The following is a 21,712-nucleotide window of genomic DNA, read 5'->3' as shown; positions in this document are numbered from 1 at the left end:
AACAGCCAGGCTGGAGCGAGGAAGGAAGGCGAGCCGGGAGCGGGGCAGGAAGGCGGTCCCCCCCCGCCGGCCGGGAATGTGCCCGCAGGCGGCCCCCGGCCGAGTCAGGGCCGCCCCCCGCGCGCCCGGCCCTCACAACGTTTGCCGCGTCCTCGCCCGCAGGGCCCACGGCTTCTATGCCAGGGATGCTGGTGTCGCCCACAGGAAAAACCTGGGACTCCTCAGGAAGATCATGTGTCAGGTAATAGCGGGGCGTTTCGGCGCTGGCTGAATCCCTGCGGGTACTGGCTTTCAGTCGGGGGGGCTGAGTGTCGGTCCTTAGCCCAGGTGTTTGAGAAGTCCCTGGTCACGCTGGCAAACAAGTTTGGGGAAAAAAAATCTGCAGTTTTACTGAAGAGAGTTAGAAATGGTTAAATTTATTTCTCGAATTTTAGACCTAGAAACGTAGAGACGATTATACTGTGCAAAAACTGCAGAAGCACCTGTAACACAATCTAATAATTGTGTTATAAATAAACTTTTGTGAGATTTTATATCACTTATTTCCCTAAAATGGCTTCATATTTAATACCAATATTAAATTCATAGTGCTTAAGAGAGCATCGATATTAAATTTGAAAGGAGTTCTCACAACTAAATAAGCTAATCAGCAGAGTTCTTCAGGTAAACATAACCCTAACCAATCAGTGAATTGATGGTATAGAAAAAATAGGAATTAAACCAATTAGAAACTGAACTCTTTTTTTAATCAGAATGATTACTGCTCCCATGCAGTAGTTGATAGGAATACATTGGAAGTGGAAGGGAATTGGCAGTTACGTTATATTGAAAATACACTTATTGGAAGTCAGCTGAAGTGTGTTCTAATGTAATTAGATCAATGGGCATGCAAAGTTTATTGAAATAAAAATAAGTACATTTGACCTACACTCTTTTTTTGCAAGACTAGAACCTTTGTTAGTGGTATAAAGCTACTGCTACCTATAATGCATGCAAGAAACTTTTATGGAAGCAGTTTATTCCATTAACATTTCAGGTGCTTTTTGCAAATAACCGCAAACACATTTTTCTACCTTTCACACCAAACACAGCCAGCAAAATGGAATTAGATGTTCAATAAATACAATTAATTACATATAAAAGAATTCTGTGCATATTAAAACTCTGGGGAGTTTAGTTCTTGATTTCAAAAGTCACCATGAAAGTTTAGTTGCCAGCTTCAATGCAGGTAAGATAATGACAGAATATTCCTCACCCATGCTGTCCATTATAGGTAATAAAAAATCTTTTAATTTGGTTAAAAAAAAAAAGACAATTTTTCCTTAAGAAAGGTCTTTTAATTTGGTTTAAAAAAAAAAATAAGATTCTCTTTTATATTTTCAACTATAAAGTTTCAATTCATGTAAGTTGTTAAGCTGCAGGAGCCAAATAAAATATTTCCAGAAGCAAAGTTTGTTACAAAAGCCATCATTATTACAACTACTGTGTTTCAGGAAAGTACTAAATTCAAGAACGTTTGGACAACTCATTCTGCATCTCCTATTGCGTATGAAAGAGGAAGAATATACATGGACAATTACCAGTGCTGTATTAGCAGGTAATAAATTTACAACTACAAAGCACCCTGACAGTTTTGAGACTGTGATTCTGTGTTAGACATGTTGCTAACTTTACTCATTCAAATAGCTGGTGTGAATTGAGTGGAATTTACCTAGGAACAAGAAATAACCAGGTGCATAAATCTCTGTTGAATTACATGTAGATGCCCTTGTATTTTAATGTGACACTTGCTTTGATAAAAGAAAGTCTGATCTTACTGGTGCTGTATTAACTTCAGCTTTCAGAGTACTTTAATAGGAGTGGAAGATTATCACCGTTTTATAATCTGGCACTGAAAAGCCAAATGAGCAGTAGTTCTCTGTAATCTGGTAACTAGCAGTGTACTAAAGAGTGTGTCACAAACTCAGGCAATGTACCAAGCCTCATGTCTATGAATTCTGTATAAAATAGGTAAATTATTTTTCATGTGAAAGTACAGCATGCAGAGTATGTGCTGGTTTTTGCTAATGTATTTTGCAGATCAATTCTCTGATCTAATGTACTCTCTTATTCCATCATCAGTTGCAGAGGCACAGGTTAGGAGGCAGCATATGGCAGGGTAGAGGATGGAAAATCTGTGTACACCAGCCCTTGCCCTTGCCCATCCCTCCTGTGAGGGAAGTAGCATGGTCTTGGAGAACTGCATTGCTGAGTAAGTTGTGGTCAGAGCAGTTTTGAGACAGTGTCATATGATACATAAAAGACAAATTACTCTGTCAGTGTAAACCACTGAGAGTTAATTAAATTAATCTATCACTTACAGCTGAGATCTAAATCTACTTCTATTCCTACATTGTCTGAATGCTTTCAGTACTGGGTTAACCTGTCTAACATCTTTCAGGTTTATCTTTGTCTCATCCTCTTCCAGAGGGGAAAACTATGCACAGTACAAAGCTTTCATTTTAGTTAGTAGGGTTTGTTTAAAAATATCTGAACCTTTATGTTATGAAAGGCAACATTGGAAGAACTCAAGGGGAAGGTTCCAGGATGATCGTTAGTTTCTGAAATGTGCTTTCTTTTTAATGTATATCACTAAAGTAAGAATGTTACTATTAAGTTTGTTGCTAAAAGAAAACAAAACCAAACCCAAAACAAACAAAACCCCTACCCAAACCATAACACCAAATCACAAGATATAGAGAAGGTTAGCTTTTAAATATTACATTATATTAACTATTGTTTATTAGGCCTTATTTTGAGAGAAATGTCAGTTATATTTAAAGAGTAAAAATAAGATGTTTAGATTTCTGATCTGCCTAAGGAGAAGGCAGGATTTATAAGACTGTAGGAAATGACTTGTTGATAGAATGTGGTCTACAAAATAGACTAATGATTATCCATCATTTTCCTCTAGCATTGCACAAGCCCCAAGAATACTTTATCAAAAGTCAAAGTGTGCTAAGTCAGAAAAAATAGAAGATGCTTTATTATTGGAATGCCCACTGGTAAGATTATTTTTTACTAGAGCATTGTTGTGCAAAATAGTAAACAAATATATTTCAGTGAAATATGTTTAGAATAGAGCACTCTTTCCCTGCAAACTACTTTCTCAATGTTTTATGGAGTTAGGTCATTAAAGGTTTGCAACATGTGCTGATTTATATTAACTGAACATTTAGGGGTATACTTCTCTGCATTTCTCAATAGTGCATTCAAATGCTTTTTTGGTAAGTGTTCATGGAAGATTTTATGCCTTTATGTTTATGCAACAAACTCTTAATTCCTTACAAAATAGACTCTATTTATATTTTTCTTTATTTTTTAAATAGCAAGGACAGTAGCTGGGAGTTTTAGTTTTCACCGGATCTGTTCACATTTAAAAACCGAAAAAGCAGATACACTGAAGGCCCATTGAAGCAACTCTGCCCAAAATCTGTTCTGCTGTTTCTAACTAATATATTATATAATTTCTCTCCCTCACAAGGAGTTTTTCTCCCATCCAGCATCCAGAGATCTTAGAAATATTAGGCCGATCCTTGAGGTGCATAAAAATAAAGCAGTGTAAATACTTTTCTTAGCAGTTACTGTTGAGTTACCATTGAATGTCTTATTTTGCAATACTTCAACAATTTTCTCTTCACGACTGGTATCAAATAGATCAATAAGCAGTTACACTTAATTTTTTGCAAGGCAAGGAAGTTTTAAAAGATGTCTTTTCTAGAAAAGGTAACTGTCTTGCAAAAAGTGCGACAACAGATTATTTATGTGATAGATGATCATTTGGCATGGACATGATCTTAGAGATACTGATGCCATTAGCAGACTGCTTTCCTCGTTTAGCTTTTGAGTAATGTGTATTACATTTTGTGTTCTTCTGACTGTGTCCAAATGTTATGTATCCTCCTGGTACAAATATTCTTCTAATAACTTTTTTTATGTAGGGGGAAATGTTACCAAGTCCCTCAGATTATAAAGCTTCCCTGATAGTCTTGACAGTGCAGAACTGGCTTCTACGTCTCTCTGCTGATAGTGGAGAAGTACTGGAAAAAATATACCTTGCTGGTTCCTGTTGCAAGTCCTTCAGGTATTAAACAACTAGGCTTTATATAATTAACAGTCATTAGTATTATAGTGGAGAAGGAAGTCATGTTTATTTTAGTACCATCCTGTGGCTGACTACAGGTTTGTTAGTCTAGAACATTACCTGGAGTATTGCTCCTGCATGCTCTTACCTGTAGAAGAATTTTATCAGCTTAAGTATTACAGTCTTAAATTTGGTATCAAGTTCCACAAAACTTATGCTACTATTTGCTTTTCTCTGACAGCTTTACAGCCTTTAATATTGCAATGGCAACATACCAGGAAAGGACCTTTAAGAGCCATAGAACAAACCTCAACAAACATATAAAAAATACGTTTAAAGTTTGAGCTGTTTTGAACTTGCTAACATTCTTCTCCATTTTGCTCTTTTAAAGCAGAGCGGTTACTGCTTCTGGTAAACTGCTGCTTTTTTTTTCAGTTCTCAGAAGAAATTATTTCCTTTAGGCTGAAGGATAAGAAGGCAGTGATTATGAAAGGAAGGAGAAAAACTAAGATGGGAAGTGTTCATGCTTTCCAGATTTTTGTCACAATCCTGTATGAATAAAGCCATCCCTACTTCCGTGGGTTCTGCACTATTGCAAACAGCAAACATCTTGAGCACCTCTTCTGAATCAAATACTGAAGTTTGCCTGGGCATAGGCATCTGCATAGTTATAGTAGATTACATTTTATGCGAAATAATATATTTACTAATGAATGGGTTTTTAAGTGATTAAGATAGGCCTTTCTTGTCACAAATAGGTATCTGAGCTGGGATACTCCTCAAGAGGTAATGGTTGTAAAGACAATTCAGAATAAGCTCCCTGCAGCAGCACGGCAGGTATGTTTGTTGAAAAACTGTCACTTTTACAATATTGATCAAAAAAATGTACAAGTACAAAGATGGAGACATTATAATTTGTTATTATGGCAGAAGATCAAGGTGTCCTACCATTAATAACTATATTCAATATTGTTCCTTTCCAGGCAGGAATACAACAGTCTGTATTGTTTTATCTTGCTGTATTCCAAGTTTTACCTCTTTCTTTCATTGGAATGCTAGAAATAAACAAAAAGGTAAGTTAATTTCTCTATTAAAGTTGATCCATACTGTAGTTCTATGACAGTTCTAGTTTAGGCACTTGTTTCAGAATTTCAGAAGTCATACTTACAGCTTGTAAAAGCAGCTGAAACATTAATTAGCAACAGTGTTCTTGTGTCTGATAGGGGTGCTGGGGGCAAGATTCTTAATTCTAATGACCAGAAGAGAAAATGCAAATGCATTCTGTTATTGGGTTACTCTTTGACACGTAGAAGGACTTTAGCCTTTACTTAGGCAATCGTAAGAATTAGGAAATCCTAAAGTAGACTTCTTTTCACCTCCTTAATGAAAGACAGATGTGCCTCTGACCCAGTCCTAGTAATAGTCTATGAATTCTATACACAGTTAGAAATTTTTCAAACTTCTATTATCACTGTTAATGGATGACAAATGTAAATATGTCTTGATTTATCAGTCAAGAGCAAACAACCTTTCTGAGTTCAGTTTGCGACCTGTAAGTAAGAGGGAAGCCTCGAGGTAGATTGCAAGTTTTACTCTTCTATTTTAAGCCAAGAAAACCCTGGATACAACTTACAAATGGAACAGTAAAAACATGCAAATTCTCTCTTCAAGGTTCTGTGAGGTACAGTCTCGTTTAGGGTCCAGAGCTATGAGTGAGTTTTAGTTGGTGCTAGGTTGGGTTGAGGCTGTAATTGGGATTGCGCTAGCAAGAGAAGGTGTGGGGTTAAACTTTTTCATTTGGGCCCATGAAAGTTTGGGGGCACTATGTATTGTTCTGTTAGTATTTAGGACTGGAAAAAATATTACCAGTATCAAAGGTATACTCAATCTGGTTAGGAATGGCATGCCAGATTCATCACGGTCATAGTGATAGGCAAAACGTCTGAAAGAGTAATGCTTTGGCTGTGTCTGTACCAAGTACTCACGAGAGAAATTGTTACAACTGGGAATAATGGCAAGGCAGAATTTGGGATGTGAGAATACACCCAGCAGTAGAAGCAACCAGTGAATGCAATGCCAAGCGTGATATAACGATTAGATTAGATTAGATTAGGGTTACTGTTTAACACTGCAGAATGCACTACTGCAGAATGCACCTCATGCATCAGCTTTACTGAAATGTTACACAATAAATTCTGAGTTCAGAGTGGCTAAGGTCTCAAAGATACAAAGAAGACTTCAGAGTTGGAAGACCGTTAAGGTTTGTGTCTGGAAGACACTGGGACCTAAGCTAACAAATGTATTGAAAGAGCCGTAAGTCTAAATAAAAGGCAAAGTCTCAGGATTGAATATATCTTTCAGAACCAAACAGACCACAAGATCTCTGATAGTGTTAAGATGTAGGAGTCTTGCAGCTTTTGGGTTTCTTTATATTTTTTAATTGTTTTTAAGCCTGTTTTAACTGGTTTAATTGCTTTTTTCACATAGTGAGTCAGATTAAAGAAATGAAAACTACATTTCCAAGCATACCTATTGGAAAAATTACAAACATCACATGTTGTTATTCATTAAAATGAAGAATTAGTTTGTGGGGGTTTCTGACAACACACAGTGATGTGTTAAACAGTGGCAGAAATGAATACTGCATAATTATTAAAAGCTTCTCATGTTGTGTCTAATTTGGATTCAGAGAGGATCCTGTACTCTGTGACAGCTGGTTAATGTAGTTTTGGTACAGCTGTACACAGAGCTGTGATTAGACTAGTATTTTACCCTGGTGATAAGGAAAGAAGATCTGAAATCAGGACTTTTCGATTTAGTTGCTAGTTCTGCTAACATTCTTGTGACATGCTGGATAATATAATCTATTCATGTATGATAATATCAGGGTAACAGGGTGTGAAGATATACTGAGAATTCATTAGGGAATGAATCTGCTTGCAGATTATGACTAATCTAACCTTAGGTGTTACAGCAGTGCAAAGTATTACAGAAACTCAGCAGGACAGATAAATTACAGAAAACTTCATGAACTTAAAACACTGATCATACAGTTTGATCAGAATAAAAAATGAAAGTGATTGCAAAATTAAGGACATAATGTCACTATTTTGCATTGTCTCAATTATTTCTTCTCTAATAGAATGTATTTTGCTTCCTTTAATTCCAGATATTTGGTAATAGTGTGACAGATGTTGCTGTTTCTAATGGAATCCTGATTGTAATGTATAGCGTGGGTCTGGTCAGACTCTATAACTTCAAGGCCATTTTGGAACAGGTAATGAAATACAAAAGTTTTCATACAGTCCGTGCTATTTTGGGGCAACAAGTCATAAATATTCACATAATGCTGCATAGGTACATGGGGATTGTGTCAAAGGATAGAGTTCCTGCCTAAATTTATTTATAGTCAGAAGATGTAAATGGATACACTATCAGAAAATTCTGCCTGCACTAGTTACAGGTGGCAAAACATGAGACACAGGGTCAGACAGGCACTTCAGAGGAGTTATGTAAACGTTAGACCAGATGTGCTCCTCTTTACACACCTAACCTGTAGCTTTAGATGATTGTTAAGGCCAAAAACTGGTGGGTTTGGAAGATTGATCTCAAACAGAACTGCAGGGAGCCTTTTGAGTTTATATCCTTCCAATCAAAAATCAAATGTTGATTCAAAAATAAGAGTATCTTATGAGCAGTATCTAACAGGATAAAGAATGCAGTAGCAATGGAGCAGTAAAACTAAACAATAAGTAAATATGCATCAATAAAGCTAAATTGTTCTGTGTTATTTTAGTTTATGGAACAGCCATTTGATTTGGGACAAGAATTCAACTGGAATGGTCAGGTGGGAGTTGTAGGAAAGTATCCATTTGGTCTTCCATGTAACATTAAAATAACAGGTAATTATGATCTTTGTATTATCTTGGCTGGTGGCTTTTATGATTTAATTATTACTTATTTCACACCAAGAAAATTAAAATTACTGTGCTTATATTGTGCCATAGCTATATTTCTGGATTTACATTATAGTAAAAACGTGTTTTGCTTTAGTTCTAATTACAATTATAATTATATAAGACTACCTAGAAAACTATTACAGCAACTAAGCTATCTGAAAGACCTTGTAAGCAATGCATGAAATGGAAACCTCTTCCTCATTTCTGAGACGCAACTGCTCTTGGGAAAGAGGAAGGGCTAGGATAGCTGCTACTAGCACCCAAAAACAGTACATGGCATGTAAGCAAACATGTGAGAACATTTAATCTGATTTGCAGAGGAAATTTAAGAAAACTGAATACAATTTGTCTGATTTGCATTTGGGTAATTCTAGGTTGTCAGAAATGTGCCAGTTTCAGTAAAATTAACTCCTGAGAAGAGAACAAATTATTAAAAACAATTCTTATGCCTTAAATCATTAACTTAAAAATGTTCTGCTTTATGTAATGACTATAATTTCTTTGAAATCAGACAGTGATTTCTGTTGGTGCATTTAAGATTAGAATTTGGTGCTAAGATTCTTAATGAGTGACCAAAGACTCAGACTTTCTTTGAAACAAAAATACATTCTCACAAGTTCACACTCAAGACACTTGCAAAAAAAAAAAAAAAAAAGTAAAGAAAGAAAAAAAAAGTTGGTTTCACAAATATCAAAGAATGCATTCTTTTAGTTCTTTAATTTTGAATGTTTTTCTATTAAATGTTTTTACAGGTGATTGTCCACATAAAAAATGCTTTTGATCTTTATATTCTCCAACTGTCAGATAATAAGAAACAAACATAAATACATAAAATACAGACTTACATAGTAAAGGCTTTCAGTTATAATGCAATGTTTTATCAACACAAAGTAATAGGTTGCTGTAATTGATGTCTCAGTTTCTGCAAAGGGAAATTTTTCCTCATTTTTCTCTCTCTCAGTCTGCGAAACCACCATTTAATATTATGGGCCCTGTGGAAAACATGCTTATAGATCACTGTAGTTTTTAGTTTTGAGATTTAAAACCAGTGTACTGGAAAAAACATTTTTGATCTTGAATCCTATGCAAGAGTTTGTGGAAGTTTTGAACTCATGACACACATTTGCCATGGCTGCTCTTTGCAGATACTTGTATTTCTGTGGGTTTTGAGTTGTTTTCTTCTAAGAACAAGATGGCCAAATGCTTCAGTGAGCAAGATCTTAAGATCTTATTTCAGAGTTTAGGCTTGTATTTACTATAACTTAATTGTGTGTCATTTTCCTTCTTATTTAGTCCTAGCCTCCCTACAGAAATTGCCTGAAGGGATGGCCATTATTACAGTACTGGTTTTATGGTGTGAGATACCCAAAAGGAAGTGTATAGAGATCAAAACTATGTACTTACCACTTCATTTACAACTGTTAACTGGTGAGGAATTTGATTTTGGTCACAGTGGAAGGAATGGAAAAGTACCTATAAATCTTCATTATGTAACTTCTAAAGGTCCAGAACTTAAAACTAGTTTGATTTATTGTTAGTGGATACAGTAATTTCGTAAGAAAACAAGGAGGAAGATAATTTGTAGATTTTTTTTTTTTAGAGCAAATACTTATTAGTGCTGCCATGAACTACTTTATGACTTTATTTTAGATGAGTCTGGAAAGTTTTAAGGAACTGAACAAAGAAGCTTAACTGGAGATTGAAAACTGGCAAGACTTGGGAAAGTACTTGCAAACAATAAAATAGGTGTTAAGCAACGAGAGCGAGTGACACACAGCAGGAAAGAGAGAGTTGAGGCAGCAGAGTGACTATCACAGTGGTTTAAATGGCTATGATCTTGCAAATCTTTGCCAAATGAACATAAAAAGGAGGGCATATTTTATCCACGGTCTATACTGCTCAGGATTGATATACTACTTAATTGTACCATACATATACATATTTAATTGTATCATTTAGTCCATCTACCAGAATTTTTGAGGAACCTTGCTATATGTTTTATTTAAAAAGTTGATAGGACTGAATGTTAACAAATTTTCTTAACTCATTTTTCATTTTCTGACTGATTTTAATATCAGTAGGTCCTCTGCTTATGCTTCCATCTTCAATATTCTCTACATTTTCAGCAGATGCCTGAGTTTTTTATAACTTTGTTATATCTTGCACAGAATCTCCCATTTCCTATGTGTTAGTCCAAAAGACAGCTTGACAACTAGCCACTTTCCAGCTCAGGAAAGACTTCATTTCCATTGGTAGTGAACTAATTCCATTCAATCTATATGCTGGAAACGTGAACAAAGGAAGAAGAGAGAAGCGAGAAGCACGCTGTAAACATAGTATCTCATATCATGTGACATCTCAGCACCATTGGCTAGGACCTGGATAATTATCTAGACTAAGCAGGATAAGAACAAGTCTAAATTTGGATAAAACCTTTGACACACAGGAGTCCAGATAAGAACGTTGCTCTCCTCACAGTAATTCAGTTTGTGTTTTTATACTCTGCCAGTTTAAATGCCTCTTGTAACTGCAGATTTTCTCCACATTTTGTCAGGTTTTTTCCCCAGCTTTTCTTTGTATTGTTAGAAAGAGCTGATCTTCAATCTAAAATTGATTCAGTTATGGCAGCTGTAGAAAAGGCTTTAATTTAGCTCGTTGTCAGAAGTTGTAAAGTTCTCTGCGGTCCATTTCGTTCAAAGATGCTTCTCTCATTTACTAAACAGAAGACTTGTAAGAATGGCATATTACATCTCTATAATTTATCCCAACTGAACTGAAAAGGAAAACTAAAAAAACATTAATTACAAAAATTTCCATATTTTTATTGATTATAGATTGCATTCATTGTGGTCCACACTACTTTGTTGTAGTACACAAAAGGCGAAAGAATATTCAGATTCTGCATCTAATGCTGTTATTTGAGACTGCTGCTTGCTGTTTCCAGCTATTTATGGCTATTTTTCCCAAGAGAATATTGACCCTTTTGATATGGTCTTTTGATCTGTTCATGTGTACATCCTTTCTCAATCAGATGAACTGGATTAATTTTAATTATTTGCTATGTCTTTGCTCATCCAGCTCATTTGGAGTGAAATAAGTCAAAGGTATTAGAAGAGCAGTTCAGCATCAACGTCTGAGAAGGCAGTAACCCTCCACAGGGAGCTGCAGATTTGTGCTTGGATGTTAGCTGAGGTAGCATAGTTGGTGCTGGAAAAAAGTTCACAGCCAATGCACTTCCACCAGTCTTCAAAAGTTCTGAGCAATTAGTAGCTTTATTGGAATTTAGATTTGTAAGGATCAATGGAATTATGATTGTTCTGCTACTAATGGTGTTAACATTACCGAATATTTGCAGATACCCCACCTTTGCTATTTGAAGCATCTTCTCTGGAGAATGCATTTCAAATTGGAGGTTACCCTTGGCATTATATCATCACACCTAACAAGAAAAAACATAAAGGAGTCTTCCATATTTGTTCTCTGAAAGACAATGCTTTGGTAATATATTCAGATAGCAGCTTCTCTGAAATAAATGTGTATCATGTTTGTCTTCATCTCTTATTCTGAGTAGCATCTGAGGTAATAATACCCTTGTTTTCCAATGTGGTGCTTTTGCAGGGATCACCCCAGAGTATCAAATCAGCTATCCCATGGAGTCATGTGTAAAATGTTTCCTTCTGAATTAGTACTGCTTCTCATATTTCCTTCATTCCAATATAATAGTGGCACTGTCAGGTCTACACAGCAAACTGTATTCGTGACTTAAAAGTTAAGTCTCATTACCTGATTCCTTGCATGGTAACATCTTAATGCACTTCTGTGTAGTCAGCCTACCAAATGCTGACTAAAGAATTATTTTAAATTTTAAGAAATTGCAGAATAAATTTCCTTAATGTTTGTAGTTTTTTTGATTTTTGCCTTCTCAATCTCCCTAGAAAGACTTCATTGCACAGTTTAATCCCTCTCTGTCCCTAGAAAGGTTTTATTACTCAGTCTAATCTATTCCTAATTATTTTTATGTACTGTTCATCAGATATTCTTTTGTGTGAGCTCTCTATCTTGGCTTTTATTTTTAACCTGGAGTTGACCTGAAGATCATTCTGTAATACAAGCAGCTTCTAGGCCTGTTCAGAGTTCTTGACTAAATAAGTCTTATCTGTAGATGTCCTTATCTCTTTTGCTAGCCTGATCAAATCAATGATTTCCCCTCCCATGTCTTATTTTCAAAACTGTTGTTTCACAACTGTAGCTGAAGATCAATTTTGATTAAAATGGACATGTACAATCCTTTGTTATCTGTTTTTTTCTATGTGGGTTCATATATTTGAAAATTTGAATGATCAATGTCAGCTAAATTTAACAACAAAAAGCTACTGCCAGAGTCCCAAGGTTTTAACCAGGTTGCATCTGATTGCTGAAATCATGAGCTATCCCAGGCTTACATGCTCCACAAATAATTTGCACAAAAGAGGCTAAGCCTGAGGTTTGAAGCTCAAGTCAAACTTTGTGCTAATATTTGTCTCATGTCTTGACACATCCCATGTCTTGGATATTCAGATTGCTGAAATTGTTGATGTGTTTGCAGAGTGTAGGCTAAATCTTCGTTTTGCTTAGTTTCAGGAGAGAAAGGACTATATATAGCTAAGATACAAGGTCATTGCTTATTGCATATTAAAAATGTTGAAACTGTTCCATGGAACGTCTTGAGAATTGGAACTGAGTCTTTTTATTATTGTTGTTATTATTATTGTTCCACTGCCATCCTTTCTGGTCATGATTAGGAGCAATACTTAAAAACCTTCAGAGGTATGTAGTGAGGAGCTCAGTATTTTCTCTTTAATTAGATCTGTGAGACTTTCAAAATACTAATATTCCTTTTCTTCTTCAGGCAAAAAATGGCATACAGGATATGAAATGCTGTTCACTTGAACCTGACTGGATATATTTCCATCCAGATATGTCAGGTAGAATAATCCACGTGGGACCAAATTTGATAAAGTATGAGCCTCTTTTTTTTTTTTTCAAATCCTATTTTCATCAGAGCAGAGGTTGCATAACTGCACAAATTCAGTAGTTTGGCAGTTTGCAGGCCCAAGCACTCATTAAACTATAGAAACTGTAAAATGTCTTAAATTTGTCAGAATCAGAAGTTCTGGTAGAAACATCTGCAGATTTCTCTGTGATGAATGTGGGCACTGGAGGCCAGAGTCTAGATTTTTATATGAAAAATGTTCAAGGACCACTGTGTTAAAATGTCATTGATAAACATAAATTACAAAAATAATTGATTTCCATTACACTTATTTCTGATGTTTTTATGTACACGATTTAAAAAGATTATATAGAAGTGTTGCAGTAGGCAGATTAGAATACGTGACTGACTTTGTAATTTCTGTTTCTTTTGTAGAGTCTTGAAGCTTAAGGAGGTTAAAAATCGTACAGATCAAATGGAGATTGCAGAAGATTTTACGATTGTAGCCAACAGAGAAAACTGTGTGAGTTTAGTGTCTGAGATCACAATGTATGATTTTGAGCAATACACGAGGGTTTTGCATATATGAGTAATCACTGTGTTTTATAGGCTCTGTTCAAGGTTTATTGAAAGACATTCTGTGTCTTCATCAGTTTAAAAAAATTTTTGAAAACAGTAACATTTTCAGGATAGATTTCTGAAACCTCCAGTCTTTTCTTTAGTTTTCAGCATTCTTTATGGTGTGCAGTATCACATGTATCACGGATATAAAACATACTTAATAGATGATAACAGATTTCCTTCAAATGAAGGTGCCACTAAGTGATAATTGTGTGCCTCTCTGGTGCTCAGGTAAGTTGATCATACAAATGCTAGAAACGTTTCAAGTCCTTCATAACTTAGGGGTAAGTCTTCATAAGACAAAGACAATACGTTGCTTCCAAAAGTCTGTTTCTTTTCCTGGCCGTGCACACCTGTCACTCTCTTGTGACAGGTTTGGTATTCATCTAACTCTTGGTGAGCCAAATCAGTGCACTAAAATAATAGAAAAGGTGAGTGCTTGTCTGCTTGCTTGGTGAGCTGAACTGGAGCAGAACAGAACTGAATCATCAGTGGATCAGAAGAGTGCAGAAAGGCAGAATCAAGTGGTGAGGAGATGATCTAAACCTACTGGTAGGATTGAGCTTTTAAATCACCTCAGTTGTTTTGTGAAGTCTTTTGTGATGTAAAATCACAAAGACAATCTAACATCAAAAAGCTTAAAGAGCACACTCATGAAGAAAATTTTTTTATAATGGCTGGAACTGTCATTTTGCTTCAGCAGACAAGGTTATGTCTTACCTACTAGCAGGTTTTTAGTTTGAGTACTGTAAGATGCCTGGAAATCGGTCATACTAAAATTTTGAAGCTTTTGCAGAAGAAAGGTTTGTGTATTAAAAATCTACACAAACTCAGGAGTAAATCTTCCATTGAATTCAGAAACTGAAAACTAGGTCATCTAATGACTTGCCATACTGGTTTTTTAGGGTTTGTTTGGGTAACTTCTGTTACAGTAAGAACAAAGAAATATGAGTTTTAATCCTGTCTGTACTGTGCCTATTCCTTTTGACTTCCATTGATAACCCAGTTTTGAATGTTTCTTGTGGTAAAGAAGCCCAGTGGAAGCAGCTGTGGTGGTTTAAGATGCTACTTTTCCCATCTTCTGCAACTAAGAGTTTAAGAAACAAGCTGATGGTGACTTTGCTGTGTCAATTCTCATTCCAGCATCTTAGTTTCAGACACTTCTGTTCTAAAAATTATGGTAGCTGAGAACCTTTGCCACCTTTACAGGACTGAGAACCTCTGAATATGAGTAAATATCAATAATACCTCAATTAAAGTCACTGAGTTCATGAACCCTCATAAAGAAGCCATAGCAGCACTAGGGCAATGCACAGCTAACGAGTGAAACAAGGTCTGAGAGATTAAAACAAGCTCAGAAAGCAAAATATAGGAAATTGTCAAAAAGGTGGAAACTAAAATGCTCTGAAGTCTAGAGACACTTCTCTATGTTTCTCCAAAGGTGAACAACACTGTTACTGTAACAGCTTCTGGTCGAGTGGTGAAAAAGCGTTTTAACTTGCTGGATGATGACCCAGAACAAGAGGTAACTGATGCAGTGAGTAAGACCACTTCATGGATTATTTCAGATGCTTAGCTATCCAGAAGTCATTCTTGTTTCAGATGCAGTGGGTATAACCATTAGCTATGTATGACTTTGAGTTCTTTATTCCTCTTCTGTGTCTGTCTTCTCAACTTCTAATTGCTTCAAATGCTCTGTCATCTTTTCCCCTTAGTTGACATTTGAGCTGTGGATTTTCTCTTTCTTGCAAGAACTGCTCTTATGCCCCATGATACCATCATAACTGCCTGTGACTTCAGTGGCAAACAAAGGAGATATTAATGTGACAAACCATTACTCTTTTCTCCATTCAAATATCTCCTTTATATGTTTTTTACAAAGCATTTTATGAAATGAAAGAAACTTCTTTTTTTTTCTCTGCTTTAGGTTCCTTTTGTCTTTGATGTAGTATCTCTTAACTGCATTTTCCTCTCCCAGTTACTTTGATTAGATTGCCGGAAAAGGTATTTAACACTTTTCCTTTAAGTAACTGCTTCTTGAGAATGAAAACACCACATGCCTTGGTGTTGAGTCTTCGAGAGGTTGTGAAAAATATTTTTTAGCTCTCTATCTAGAGCTGGAGCTGTAATTGTCGTAAGCACAACAGTTAAAATGCATCAGTTCCTGGCAGTCACTTCTTTTTTTCTGAGAAAATAGATTTTACTATGGTAAAACTACAGCACAGTCCAATATAACCCTTAAGGGTCTGCAGTTCATTTCTATCCAATTTTTCTTTTAACCATAATAAAAATAGTCTACACACTCTTTTTTCCCCTGCTGTTACACTTTACTTGGGACTCCAGTAGATGTTTTTACATTATGGAAGAAAAAGACTGGCGTGAATTTAAAGAGTATGTCACAGTGAAATAAAGGCAATTAAGTTAGCTCGCAGTCTTTACATTTTGGTCTCAGTTCTTCACTGACACACTCTGTGGAGCAAGAGAGAGCTCTGAACAGAACATAGAAATATTCATGTGAATGGAATTACCCTAATATCCTCTCAAAACCAGTAAGGGTTTTAAGCTACACTGTCTCTACCATGTCTGCATCAAGAGTTTAAATATATTTCTTCTGCCACTTTAGAAGTACCTCTTTTCTATATCCTGTATGTTATATATAAAAATACATCTACTTGCACATTAGGATTTTTCAGAATATCACTTCATTTGCTCCTGCTTAAGGAATTTCACTGAAATACACTGGACAACTCATGTTGGGAAAGATGCCTGTTGGGTATCAGTGTCCCAAAGTTTTCTTTGTCAGACCAGAAGACTTAAGAACTAGAATTTTTCCAATTCTGCTTTCACCAGAAAGAAAAAAGAGCTATTCAATTTAGGTGGAGGGGAATGTGAATTTACGTTTGATTTCTAAACTTGAGGTTTTGTTTTTCCTAAGACATTCAAAATTGTGGATTATGAAGATGAATTGGATTTATTATCCACTGTGGCAGTTACTCAGATAGGAGCTGATGGAAGAGCTCATCTTGATTTTCATTGTAATGAACATGGAATTCTACTTAAGAGTATTCCATTCCGGGAGTCCTGGGATGTGGTGAGGAAAATTCCTGTCTTTTGTTCACACTGTCTCTTCCCTATGCTTGTTTACCTGCCATTTTTGTTCAGATTTGAAGCAAATATATAAATAGTGTTGCCAAGGGATGAGATTCGTATAAAATAATAATTACAAACTCTAAAATTGTAACTATTCCATCAGACAGTAGCTCATTTATCTGAAAATCTCCATTATTTGAAATTATTATTCTTTTTGTTTGTTGATTTGTTTGGGTTTTTTGATTGGGGAAAGGGCTGTCCTTATGTATTTCTGAAGTATTTATCAACTTAAATACTCACCCTATGGCTAGTTTCATCAGATTAACTTTACAACTTGTAAATAATTTCACTAGCTTAGCTTGAACTACTCATGCATAGAATTAAGCATGGACCTCCCTGTGTGTGTATTTGGAGAGATGGAATGGGCTGTTCATACAGTCCAAGTTTAGGTGGACATCCAACTTAGATGGTCTGAAATTTTCAGCACCTTTGCACCTCTTTTATCATTGACTGCGTAGGCAACGTGGTATCTTAAATCAGATGCATCTAATTGCAGTTAGATGCCTAAAATAATAAAATATAATAATAATAATAATGGCCAGTCTTCGCGAACGAAGATTTTTGGGAAAGGTCTTTTACCTTTCAAGCCTGCGCAATGGATTTTTTAGGTGAGACACAGCATGCGCTGAACTGAGCCCACCCTTTAATCCTAAGGTTCATCTGCCGGGGCCAAGCAAGCTTGGACAATGGCAGTGAGGTCCTCAGGACGTAGGTTTGTTTAGAGTGACCTTCTCATAGATGGATGGCCACACAGGGCTAACGGGCTCCATCTGCCCGGGGGACCAGGAATCGAACCTGGGTCGCAGCGGTGAGAGTGCCGCTTGCTAACCACTAGGCCACCACCTCTCAAAGTTTTAAAATGCTGTCCTTTATCTGGAAGGGCAATCTCTGTGTATCCCCACAAAAATCCTGCCTGATCATGGAGGTCACCAATGTTAAATATTTTTTGTTCCTCATGGATATTAATGAGTTGTGGAAATAGAGACTACAATCCAAATTTTTTTTTCTCATTTCAGACTTATAGTCATGAAGTTTACTTCGACAAAGACCTTGTATTACATATAGAACAGAAGCCTAACAGGAGATTCAGTTGTTACGTTTACCAAATGGTCTGTGATACTGCAAAAGATGATTAATGTTCAAGCCATGAAAAAACAGAAAGTGTTTTGTAAAAAAGGAGGGAGAACTTTTGAATATATTTAAACCATAACAACTACAGAGACTTCAGTTTGGATGTTATTTAAGGACTCCATACATAGGAAGTAGTCAGCTACTGTTTTTCTGGCAGGATTTAATCTTAACATTTTGTACTGCTACAAGAGGTTTGGGGTTTTTTTTCTTTGTAACACTGTACACTTGCCTGTAGTCCATAATGGCTTTTCATGTATCCACCAGTTCATTAATGCTAGGTGCAGCATTTATTGCTTCTCTTCAGCAATAGGATTGAAATACTGGACACCAAGGAGAAAGATGTGGACTTACTGATTATCTGCCATCTGCTGTGATCTGTCTTACATAGTTTTACCTATGCAACTCTAATATAGACTGTCAGTTAAACAAAGTATGTAAAACTGTCTAGGATAAATTTTATATGTAGCATGAAAATTGCAGTGTTACCATTAAACCACTTAGACAAAAACCTTCTCTTGCTTTTGTGTGAGAAATAAAATCACGCAAGTTTTCTGGTTGTGTATGTGTTGGTTTAAAGAGAAATATTAATCAATTATGTATTTTACTGTCTTTTTAATATATATTTTTACAGATACATATAGCAGTTCTCTGGTTCTCCCTGTGCCAAGGGTCAGGAGTTGTCAGGAGTCTGAGCCAAAGCTCCCAGCTGCTCACCCTGATCACTGTGTGCATCCTGCCTGATGCATGGGAGTGCTATGTGGTATATTCAGAATCTGCAGAATGCAGGCTTTCATTTTAAATTAAAAAGCACCCACAACAAAACCCAGGCTGTAGACTTCATGGTGATAAAGAGTGTTTCCAAATGCAAGTCAAAGATGGGCTCAGGAGAATAGCTCTTGGAGGGCATAACCAACATCTAATTTCTCACTACCACCACCACCATCATCATGACCGTGGTAATTCTAAATGCAAATATTCTTTTTACTCCAAGCTTTACTAATTAAGCATGGAGCATTCTAGAAGATGCAATAGGGAAGAGCTCTAGAAGAATGATAAAAATTTTCTATTTTGAGTTTTTAGAAAAAGTGTAATGCAAGAGAAAAAGTGAACTACAATTGTGGAAATTAAAAAACAACACAAAATGGACATTTATGAAGATAATGAAACAGCAGTAGTAATAAAGGGCAGCAGCAACACCTAATTTCCACCCTGGCTTCCATAAATTTTCACTTAGTGTCCAGGAAAGAACACCTGTCCATTACCTGCTATTTTATAAGTAACTACATAACTAATATATGAAGGTAATGAGTCTATAAGGCAGAAGACCCAAATCTCAAGCAGTTACTTAAGATACATTTTATGCTCATTTCTGTTTGGGTTATTGAAGCAGTTCCTCCTAGAAAAAGACATTTAAACTTCATTTATTAAATACTGCAAGTGCTGTTCATGTAGATCAGCTCTAGCTTTCAAGAGTTTGCTATACTTCCCAGTGGCTTATTCTTAAATTATTACAGACTTCTGAATTGATATTCTGGTAAATCTATAAATGTACATCAGTATCCAAAAATGCAGCAATTTGTAATGACCAAAAGGCAGCCCAGACTTTGATGAAAATTATGGGATCTCAGGTAAGAAATTCTATCACTCTAAACACGCACCGTGTTGCTGCACTGCAGATAATGGCAGATGTTCCATCCTGGAACATCACACATAGACATTTTCATTCAGAAACAGGAGTATTTTGCTGTAAAACACCTTGAAAGCTATCTAAGAGTAAAGAATCCCCAGTAATTAGGCCTGAGCACTTCTGTCTTCACACCCTACTTACTAATGGGCTGGAACACACCAAAGAAACAGAATCAAGCTGTGAGTTGCCTTCTGTACCTAAATTCTAAAAATAAACTTCTATTTAAATGGGAGGAAAATCCTGACCACAAACCAGTAGTTTTTTACACTGTTAAAAAAATAACTGTATCTGAACCAAATAAAAATACCCGCATGCTTGGCGGCAGCTCACTTGAATCAACTGCTTTTACTTCAAGTTACATTTTTAAACTCATCCACCAGAAAAAACCTACTTTGCCAGGAGACTTCATATGTAGGTATTTTTTGGTCACTGTTGCTGGCAGGGGTGTACTATTGCGCAGTGTCAAATTGATAATTTGAATTAATGCATTAGATCTGACTTGTAGACCTATATTTTGATGTCCATTTATGATGATTTTAGAGCACTTAGGTTTCTCTTTTTCATAATGTAAATTATGTGCTTGGAAATCTCTTACACAACCTGAATAATTCAGTATGCTAAAGAGTAACAGTGTTTGTAAAGTGGAAAAGTTCTGAGGAAACCCATGTGGTTTCCATTACAGAGGAAAAAATATTCTTGTGCACATGCCCAGCATAATTATCTGCAAGCACCAAATGTGACATTAGTACAAGAAAAGAGGAAAAAAAAAAGCTTTGAAAAAACAGAAGTAACTTTTTCAAATGTAGTTTTATTTCTCATTTCTAAATTCAGAAATTAAGACTAATAAAATAGAGAAGACAAAAATTTTCTTCTCATAGGCAGTAGCTTAATGATCAAGAAACCCATTTACTGATAGTTTTTTGTTTTACAAAAATCAGACTAAGGAACTATTGGCATGAAATTGTGAGTTCCCTTACTTCCTGTGTATTTCAGGGGGTGCTTACCACTCGTGCCATGGCTTCCAGAGTCTGCAGATAAAGCCTCAATTAATTATTTCAAATGCAATCTCAAGTGTATATTTAATAAAAGATCAAAGCTGAAAAATTCATGCTTCTATTATTTTCACTAGCAGTAGATGCGCAAGGAGAAGATTATATATACGTAGAGAGAGAGAGGTAAATATATATGTGAAATGTTAATGTGTATGAAGACTCAAATGTGTATTTCAAACATAGAGTTGAAGGGATCTTACTCACTTTTGCCAGTTAGGTGATTTCACCCAAACTTTCTGCATTTTCAGTGTGGAGAAATGTTTCTCTATTTTTTTCTGTTTGTTTCTGGATATGTCCAGTTATTTTAGCAGCACAGATTCTTGCTCATTTTATTCCCATTTTGTATTTTATTTTCCTTTTGTTATTGAGAAAAATACCATTTATATTACTTAACGTTAACTGAAGACTGCCAAAAACTCACCAGGAAGAGATTTGTTTTCCTTATGGAACTGTAACAGCTATCCCACATGATGGAACAACTAATAAATTAATTTGCTTCCCAGTTATGATAAAGATTGTTAATAGGAATACCTGCTAGAAAGGACATCTGCACAGGGTGGCACATAGGCTGTTTCCTGAAAGAACAGTTGGGAGGAACTGCTGTCAGCTGTTCAAAGCAAGATCTCTGGGCACTCTGCCTGCAAATGGCAAAATATTGGTCTAGGAAGTAAAAAGATCACAAACTAGTGAATTCACGTTGGATTTCACCTAGCGTTGTATATACAAGCTTTTTGCTGTTGCCAGAATGAACAAAACCTAAATGATAAGAGCAAAAAAGGGAAAAAGGTAGTAAAAATGTGTTTTTCTAAGGCTGAACCACAAAAGAACATGGAACAGCAACTGAGTTCTTTCCTGACTGCCAAGTATTGCTACAACCACAATACAAAACTTTTTAAAGAGCTTTTTTTTTTTCCTGGAAGATGTGTGAATTGATCTGATATGTATGTAGCAATGGCTCACCAATAATAATTGCATTGAATCGACATGATTTCAGGTATCTCTGATACACAGACTGAT

At 35.9% G+C, this 21,712-nt stretch overlaps 2 protein-coding genes across 6 annotated transcripts in view; one reads left to right on the top strand and one right to left on the bottom strand.

Moving 5' to 3' along the window:
• METTL8 (methyltransferase like 8) overlaps positions 1 to 21,712 on the bottom strand; it is an 85,699-nt gene that overhangs the window by 24,731 nt on the left and 39,256 nt on the right. The window lies entirely within an intron of this gene.
• DCAF17 (DDB1 and CUL4 associated factor 17) overlaps positions 62 to 21,712 on the top strand; it is a 38,689-nt gene continuing 17,038 nt past the window's right edge. The window contains exons 1-14 of one of the 4 annotated variants that reach the window (XM_027678581.1): positions 62 to 241; positions 1,494 to 1,597; positions 2,954 to 3,044; positions 3,981 to 4,123; positions 4,882 to 4,960; positions 5,107 to 5,196; positions 7,293 to 7,400; positions 7,920 to 8,025; positions 11,438 to 11,580; positions 12,971 to 13,080; positions 13,490 to 13,577; positions 15,117 to 15,200; positions 16,611 to 16,766; positions 17,842 to 20,873. In XM_027678581.1, the coding sequence (XP_027534382.1) occupies positions 77 to 241; positions 1,494 to 1,597; positions 2,954 to 3,044; positions 3,981 to 4,123; positions 4,882 to 4,960; positions 5,107 to 5,196; positions 7,293 to 7,400; positions 7,920 to 8,025; positions 11,438 to 11,580; positions 12,971 to 13,080; positions 13,490 to 13,577; positions 15,117 to 15,200; positions 16,611 to 16,766; positions 17,842 to 17,961 (1,587 nt within the window). In that variant the 5' untranslated portion in view covers positions 62 to 76 and the 3' untranslated portion in view covers positions 17,962 to 20,873. Of the gene's footprint in view, positions 242 to 1,493; positions 1,598 to 2,953; positions 3,045 to 3,980; positions 4,124 to 4,881; positions 4,961 to 5,106; positions 5,197 to 7,292; positions 7,401 to 7,919; positions 8,026 to 11,437; positions 11,581 to 12,970; positions 13,081 to 13,489; positions 13,578 to 15,116; positions 15,213 to 16,610; positions 16,767 to 17,841; positions 20,874 to 21,712 lie in introns of those variants that run through there. The other 3 variants (XM_027678579.1, XM_027678582.1, XM_027678578.1) reach the window with 3 other exon arrangements.

Source organism: Neopelma chrysocephalum, unplaced genomic scaffold, assembly GCF_003984885.1.
Source record: "Neopelma chrysocephalum unplaced genomic scaffold, ASM398488v2 Primary Assembly neopelma1_44, whole genome shotgun sequence".
Classification (NCBI taxonomy): Eukaryota; Metazoa; Chordata; class Aves; order Passeriformes; family Pipridae; genus Neopelma; species Neopelma chrysocephalum.
The sequence above is the reverse complement of the archived record's forward strand: the minus strand, read 5'-3'. Positions and strand labels throughout refer to the sequence as shown.